General features: G+C 52.4%; 1 protein-coding gene across 2 annotated transcripts; it reads left to right on the top strand.

The window, feature by feature from the left end:
• The first annotated feature begins 121 nt into the window (after positions 1 to 121).
• On the top strand, positions 122 to 7,933 carry slc35e3 (solute carrier family 35 member E3). Of its 2 annotated transcripts, XM_041869252.2 has the most exons (6): positions 122 to 392; positions 538 to 904; positions 1,874 to 1,984; positions 4,926 to 5,084; positions 6,912 to 6,994; positions 7,289 to 7,933. In XM_041869252.2, the coding sequence occupies exons 1-6, from the start codon at positions 379 to 381 to the stop codon at positions 7,473 to 7,475; spliced, it is 921 nt and encodes a 306-aa protein (XP_041725186.1). In that variant the 5' UTR covers positions 122 to 378; the 3' UTR covers positions 7,476 to 7,933. The 2 variants fall into 2 exon arrangements, with proteins under 2 accessions (XP_041725186.1, XP_041725185.1); XM_041869251.2 differs by having other exon boundaries at positions 123 to 904.
• Positions 7,934 to 8,013: the final 80 nt, after the last annotated feature.

Genomic DNA, 8,013 nt, shown 5'->3' on the forward strand with positions numbered 1-8,013 from the left:
GGAAGGTTTGAGAGACCTTGTATATGTCTAGAAGAGAGAGTTTAGGTTATCGCCTTCGCAACTTTCCAAAGTGTCCACGGGGAGGCGCTGTAGGGCACTGACGTGGCTAGTTCTCTTCGCAGAAAAAGCGGAAGTAAAGGTCGCTTCATCTGACGTCACTACTCCCGTTAAAGTTGCAGCCAGGCTCTTTTTTTTATCTATATGATCAACATGCGATGGGGAAAAGTATGAAAGCGTTGCACAACTGTACATGCAGGACCGAAGCGCTCTAGAATGTAATGCCATTGTATAGACCCTGTAAATGTTTACGAAAGGGGATGTATTCCGGATCAGTCGGTAGCGTCGAAGCCCGGAGAGGTACCACCGCAACTTTTCCTGATGTGTGGCAGAGGGTAGACATTTTTACTTGAATTTGTTGTTGTACATTAGCAAGCTAGCTTCATACTATACAGTACTACTGAAACCTATAGGTAGATCTTACAGGACGGTTATCAAGAGGACCATGGCTAACCGACTTTCACACCTTTTCTCGAACAGCCGCCTCGTCATTGGATTATTGGCCAACTTGCTGTCGTCGATATGCATCGTTTTCATCAACAAATGGATCTATGTTCACTATGGCTTCCCAAACATGACTCTGACGCTGATCCATTTCGTGGTGACATGGCTTGGACTATGGGTATGCCAGAAGATGGACATATTTGCGCCAAAGAGTCTCCAACCCACCAAAATTATCTGGCTCGCTCTCAGCTTCTGTGGCTTCGTGGCTTTCACCAATCTGTCCTTACAAAACAACACCATTGGCACTTACCAGCTGGCCAAAGCGATGACAACTCCTGTGATCATTGTCATACAGACTATGTATTACAAGAAGACATTCTCCACCAAGATCAAATTGACTTTGGTATGTAGGGGTTACAATGTACCAATGCTGCTGCCTGCTACAATGTAGCTAGCATTTCATACAGAATGGTCAGATTGGCATTTATTGAGATGACACTTTTTTTGTGTTTAAAAATAAAATACTTTTCTAATTGTACAAACCATATACCGAAGTTTAATTATACATTCAAAATGAACATTTAGCAAAGTACATAATCAAGCACACAGGTTTAAGAAAACAAACTTTTACAAACATCACAGAGGTCTTATATACATAAAATTAGACGTATGTATGTTTCAAAGGTAGCAGTGAGTTTCCGGTCATGTTTGTTTTTAACCAATCTTAATGATTGCAAAAAAATATCAAGCTGTCTTTCAAAAAATAAATAAGGGGGTAGCCTTCAAAAATCTGTATTTGTGTATAAAGAATTTGGTTAATACAAATTACATTTTTGACCATCTTGGAATAAACCAAATTTGACGACCTATGTGAAATTGGCAATATTAATATAATTTGAAAATAATAAATCATAACCACCCAGAAAGTGGTAATATGATCACAACTAAATAAATTATGTTCCGTAGTTCCAATGTCATTCCCACGCTCTACAATGAATAGAGATGATTGATGTACTGGAGGCAGCTCTGCAGAGTGGTCACTAGCTGGCAAAGTCAGAAAATCTCAGTGTCCAGTATGAAGGACGTTAGAGGTACATTCACGAGCAGATATCCATAGACTTCTAGTCATTGCGCTAATGCTAGTTAGCGACTTCCTTCAAACTGCATGCATTAGCCATAAAAATGGTATCCACGAGTTCATCTGACTCCGGGGAAGTAGATGAAGGGCCTCATTGCCAACATCCCGAAGTATCCCTTTAACCCTAACCACACACTAACCTTTCATTAATTTTTATGATTACAGTTACAGTAACGTTACAGTTACAGTTTACCTGATGTGTGTTCCTGTGTGTCTGTCTTTTCCCACTACTAGGTGCCCATAACATTAGGTGTGATCCTGAACTCCTACTATGATGTGAAGTTCAACCTCCTGGGGATGGTCTTTGCCACACTAGGGGTGTTGGTCACCTCCCTCTATCAGGTGGTAAGTAGTGATGCTTTGAAGTGCACTTGGGACCTGGTGAACCCTACAGTCTGTGGGTGAACCCGGGATTCAACAAACATGGCTGTCTCCCAAATGGCACCCTATTCCCTATGAGCCCTGGTCAAAAGTAGTGCACTAGAAAGGGAATAGGGTGCTAGTTGGAATGCAGACATAGACTAGAACACGTTACTCATTCCTCTTATCAAGGTTGATTCTACTATTATCTCAGGCCTAATAATTGATTGATAATAAATCTCTCTCTTCCTCCCTCTCTCCCCCCCACCTCCCTCCCTCTCTCCTGTCCCTCTCTCCCTCTCTCCCCCCACCTCTCTCCCATCCCGTCCCTCCCCCCACCTCTCTCCCATCCCTCCCTCCCCTCTCTCTCCCGTTCCCGCTCTCCCCCCACCTCTCTTTCCATCCCTCTCCCCCCACCTCCCTCCCGCTCTCCCATCCCTCTCTCCCTCCCGCTCTCCCATCCCTCTCTCCCTCCCGCCTCCCATCCCTCTTTCCCCCACCTCTCCCTCCCTCTTCCCCCACCTCTCTTCCCTCCCCCCTCTCTCCCGTCCCTCCCTCCCGCCCTCTCTCCCGTCCCTCCTCCCGCCCTCTCTCCCGTCCCTCCCTCTCTCTCTCCCGTCCCTCTCTCTCTCCCGTCCCTCTCTCTCTCCGTCCCTCTCTCTCTCGTCCCTCCCTCCATCTTTCCTATCCCTCCCCCACCTCCTCCCCTCTCTCCCCCCACCTCTCTCCCGTCGCTCTCTCCCACCACCTCCCTCCCTCTCTCTCCCCACCTCTCCCTCTCTCCCCCACCTCTCTCCCTCTCTCCCCCACCTCCTCCCCTCTCTCCCGTCCCTCCTCCCGCCCTCCCCGTCCCTCCCTCTCTCCCGCTCTCCCCCCACCTCCGTCCCTCTCCCCACCCCGTCCCTCCCCCACCCCGTCCCTCTCCCCCCACCCCCGTCCCTCTCTCCCCCCACCCCGTCTCTCTCCCCCCCCACCCCGTCTCTCTCTCTCCCCCACCCCCGTCCCTCTCTCCCCCACCCCGTCTCTCTCTCTCCTGTCCCTCCCTCTCTCTCTCCGTCCCTCCCTCCCTCCTTCTCTCCCTCCCTCTCTCCCACCACCTCCCTCCCTCTCTCCGTCCCTCCCTCCTCCTTCTCTCCCTCCCTCTCTCCCACCACCTCCCTCCCTCTCCCCACCACCTCCTCTCTCTCTCTCCCGTCCCTCCCTCCCTCCTTCTCTCCCTCCCTCTCTCCCACCACCTCCCTCCCCCCACCTCCCTCCCTCTCTCCCCCCACCTCCCTCTCTCTCTCTCTCCCGTCCCTCCCTCCCTCCTTCTCTCCCTCCCTCTCTCCCACCACCTCCCTCCCTCTCTCCCCCCACCTCCCTCTCTCTCTCCCCACCTCCCTCTCTTCCCCCCACCTCCCTCTCTCTCTCCCCCCACCTCCCCTCTCTCTCCCGTCCCTCCCTCCCTCCTTCTCTCCCTCCCTCTCCCACCACCTCCCTCTCTCTCTCCGTCCCTCCTCCTCCTTCTCTCCCTCCCCTCTCCCCACCACCTCCCTCCCTCTCTCTCTCCCCCGTACCTCCCTCTCTCTCCTCCCCTCTCTCTCTCCGTCCTCTCTCTCTCCTGTCCCTCTCTCTCTCCCGTCCCTCCCTCCCTCCTTCTCTCCCTCCCTCTCCCCCACCTCCCTCCCTCTCTCTCTCTCCCCGTCCCTCCCTCTCTCTCTCCCGTCCCTCTCTCTCTCCTGTCCCTCCCTCCATCTTTCCTATCCCTCCCCCACCTCCTCCCTCTCTCCCCCCACCTCTCTCCGTGCTCTCTCCCACCACCTCCCTCCCTCTCTCTCCCTCTCCCCCACCGTCCCTCTCCCCCCACCCGTCCCTCTCTCCCCCCACCCCGTCCCTCCCCCCCCCCGTCCCTCTCCCCCCCACCCCCGTCCCTCTCTCCCCCCACCCCCCTCCCTCTCTCCCCCACCCCCGTCCCTCTCCCCCCCCCCGCCCCTCTCTCCCCCACCCCCGTCCTCTCTCCCCCCCCCTCCCTCTCTCCCCCCCACCCCGTCTCTCTCTCTCCCCCGCCCCTCCCTCTCTCTCTCCGTCCTCCCTCCCTCCCGTCCCTCCCTCCCTCCTTCTCTCCCTCCCTCTCTCCCACCACCTCCCTCCCTCTCTCCCGTCCCTCCCTCCCTCCTTCTCTCCCTCCTCTCTCCCACCACCTCCTCCCTCTCCTCACCACCTCCCTCTCTCTCTCCCGTCCCTCCTCCTCCTTCTCTCCTCCCTCTCTCCCACCACCTCCCTCCCCCCACCTCCCTCCCTCTCTCCCACCTCCCTCCCTCTCTCCCCCACCTCCCTCTCTCTTCTCTCTCTCTCCGTCCCTCCCTCCTCCTTCTCTCCCTCCCTCTCTCCCACCACCTCCCTCCCTCTCTCCCCCCCCCTCCCTCTCTCTCCCCCCCCCACCTCCCTCTCTCTCTCCCCCTCCCCTTCTCTCTCGCCCCTCTCTCTCTCCCGTCCCTCCCTCCCTCCTTCTCTCCCTCCCTCTCTCCCACCACCTCCCTCTCTCTCTCCCTCTCTCCCACCACCTCCCTCCCTCTCCCCCCACCTCCCTCTCTCTCTCCCCCCACCTCCTCTCTCTCTCTCCCCGTCCCTCCCTCCCTCCTTCTCTCCCTCCCTCTCTCCCACCTCCTCCCTCTCTCTCTCCCCGTCCCTCCCTCCCTCCTTCTCTCCCTCCCTCTCCCCACCACCTCCCTCCTCTCTCTCTCTCCCGTCCCTCCCTCCTTCTCTCCCTCCCTCTCTCCCACCACCTCCTCCCTCTCTCCCCCACATCCCTCCCTCTCCCACCACCTCCCTCTCTCCCACCACCTCCTCCTCTCTCCCCCACCTCCTCCCTCTCTCCCCCACCTCCTCCCCCTCTCTCCCCCCCACCTCCCTCCCTCTCTCCCCCCACCTCCTCCCTCTCTCCCAGTGGGTAGGTGTGAAACAGCATGAGCTCCAGGTAAACTCCATGCAGCTGCTCTACTACCAGGCCCCCATGTCCTCTGCCTTCCTCCTCTCCCTCGTGCCCTTCTTCGAACCTCTCTCTGGGGAAGGAGGCATCTTCGGACCCTGGTCCTTCCCAGCACTGGTAAGAGACAGAGACAGAGAGAGAGAACAGCGAGGGAGGGGAAGAGAGACCACCAATCAGTTAGCTAATGGATAGTACACCTAATCAGATCTCAGTATTGACTCTGTCACTGAGAGTTATTCTACAGTTTCCTCTCTCTCTCTCTCTCTGAGACACACAGGGAAACATACTTGGAAGAACTCAGCAGAACTGGATGAATGCCATGGCCTTGGTTGCATTGTGGTTGGTTTAGGGATGGTTCTGTATGAGTGAAGTTGTAAGCACACTACCTACCTCACACTGCGTGACTGGGGTAAGGGGTAAGAGACTGGGGTAAGGGGTAAGAGACTGGGGTAAGGGGTAAGAGACTGGGGTAAGGGGTAAGAGACTGGGGTAAGGGGTAAGAGACTGGGGTAAGGGGTAAGAGACTGGGGTAAGGGGTAAGAGACTGGGGTAAGGGGTAAGAGACTGGGGGTAAGGGGTAAGAGACTGGGGTAAGGGGTAAGAGACTGGGGTAAGGGGTAAGAGACTGGGGGTAAGGGGGTAAGAGACTGGGGTAAGGGGTAAGAGACTGGGGTAAGGGGTAAGAGACTGGGGTAAGGGGTAAGAGACTGGGGTAAGGGGTAAGAGACTTTGAGACCAGGCCTAAGCAGATGGGCCAAAGAAACGATCAGCTCTTTTGCATGCAATTCCTGGCTTAGCCTAAATATTCAAATGGTCTATTTTGTTAATGCTTGTGGAGATAGAGGTGTTCCATACTTTCAGATTGTCTTCAGAATGAGTGAGTGACTACTTCCTGTGATGGATGACTCATATAAGATGAGTCACTGAAGGCACACAAGAAATAGTCCTCTACAAACATGTCAAAGCATGTTCAGCTGTGTGTGGCCAGTAGTCTGCCCAGCAACCAAACCTGCCACCCGGTCAAAGGAGCTCACTTCAACGCCATTGTTCTGACCCCTAAGGTCTACAACACTCCACTGGGGAGAGACTAGTAACAACAAACAAGGGGACAATACTGATGCTGCTAACATGCTACAGTGCTGTTACCTTCAGGCCATGGTGATGCTAACATGCTATTGTGCTGTTACCTTCAGGCCATGGTGATGCTAACGTGCTACAGTGCTGTTACCTTCAGGCCATGGTGATGCTAACATGCTATTGTGCTGTTCCCTTCAGGCCATGGTGATGCTAACATGCTACAGTGCTGTTACCTTCAGGCCATGGTGATGCTAACATGCTACTGTGCTGTTACCTTCAGGCCATGGTGATGCTAACATGCTACTGTGCTGTTACCTTCAGGCCATGGTGATGCTAACATGCTACTGTGCTGTTACCTTCAGGCCATGGTGATGCTAACATGTTGTATCCCTACCTTCAGGCCATGGTGATGCTAACACGTTGTATCCCTACCTTCAGGCCATGGTGATGCTAACATGTTGTTGTAAGCACACTACCTACCTCACACTGCGTGACTGGGGTAAGGGGTAAGAGACTTTGAGACCAGGCCTAAGCAGATGGGCCAAAGAAACGATCAGCTCCTTTGCATGCAATTCCTGGCTTAGCCTAAATATTCAAATGGTCTATGTTGTTAATGTAAATGCTTGTGGAGATAGAGGTGTTCCATACTTTCAGATTGTCTTCAGAATGAGTGAGTGACTACTTCCTGTGATGGATGACTCATATAAGATGAGTCACTGAAGGCCATGGTGATGCTAACATGTTGTATCTCTACCTTCAGGCCATGGGGATGCTAACATGTTGTTGTATCTCTAGTTTTGGATTTCCATTGAAAAACATTTTGCTAAGTTTTGCACTAATAAATATGTTGTTGTATCTCTCCTCCAGGCCATGGTGATGCTATCTGGCCTCATAGCCTTCCTAGTCAACCTGTCCATCTACTGGATCATAGGGAACACCTCTGCTGTCACGTATCCTTTTGTCCTGGCTGGAGGTCAAGGGTCAACCACAGGGAATGTCAATTCATCTGTCCTCGATTCCTCACATCCTCTCTCCTTTGTCTCCTTCTCAAAACTCATTGGAGAATAAGGTCAGAGGGGAGGGTATCTTCCAATATGGTTGATAAGGAGGTGAGGAGATATGATGTGAGGAATCACGATGACGACTAGTATAACTCTGGGGTTAATATTACAGTTTGTGATCAATTGAAAATTCACTGTGTGCTCCTTCTTTTTCCATTTGTCCTTAACCGTGAACTCCTACAGCTACAATATGTTTGGCCACTTCAAGTTCTGCATCACCCTGTTGGGGGGTTATGTTCTCTTCCAGGACCCCCTGTCTCTAAACCAGGGCCTGGGCATCCTCTGTACCCTCACTGGCATCCTCTCCTACACCCACTTCAAGCTGGCAGAGCAGGACGAGGGCAAAAGCAGGCTGGTCCAGAGGCCATGATAGGCCCACTGTAGTGCCAATCATAGAGGCAGCGGCTCTCATTGGTTGCTCGACAACTCACTGGTTCCCTAGGACTGTGGCGGGAGGGCCAGGTTGGAATCATAGAACTAGAATTCTATAGTTGAATGTGATTTGTTGACTGAAAGGGGAACTGGCCAAACAGTGAGATAAAGAGAGAGTTCTGGTATGGGACACTAATGATCATGCTTTGTAAGATGATGATACACTGCTAAAGAAGTGGAATTTATACTGTATTGGAAGATGTGGGCGCTCAGCAAGCCTAGTATTTAATTTTTTGCATTACTCAAGATGCTGTCTGATATTTCAGTATTTTTGCCGGTTACGATCAAAGAGAGGACAACTTGCTCTTAACAATGTCCAAATGCTGAAGATACTTTTTGCATTATTTAATGATTTTTTTCATACAGTGATCTTCAATAAATTGTATTTTATTGATAGTTTTTTTTTTTTGTTGTCTAATTTAGGAAGCTTGGGGAAATGGTGTTACCTGAGCCTACCATATAGCATAGAGAGACCC

The sequence above is a fragment of the Coregonus clupeaformis genome, chromosome 7 (assembly GCF_020615455.1).
Source record: "Coregonus clupeaformis isolate EN_2021a chromosome 7, ASM2061545v1, whole genome shotgun sequence".
NCBI classification, from domain to species: Eukaryota; Metazoa; Chordata; class Actinopteri; order Salmoniformes; family Salmonidae; genus Coregonus; species Coregonus clupeaformis.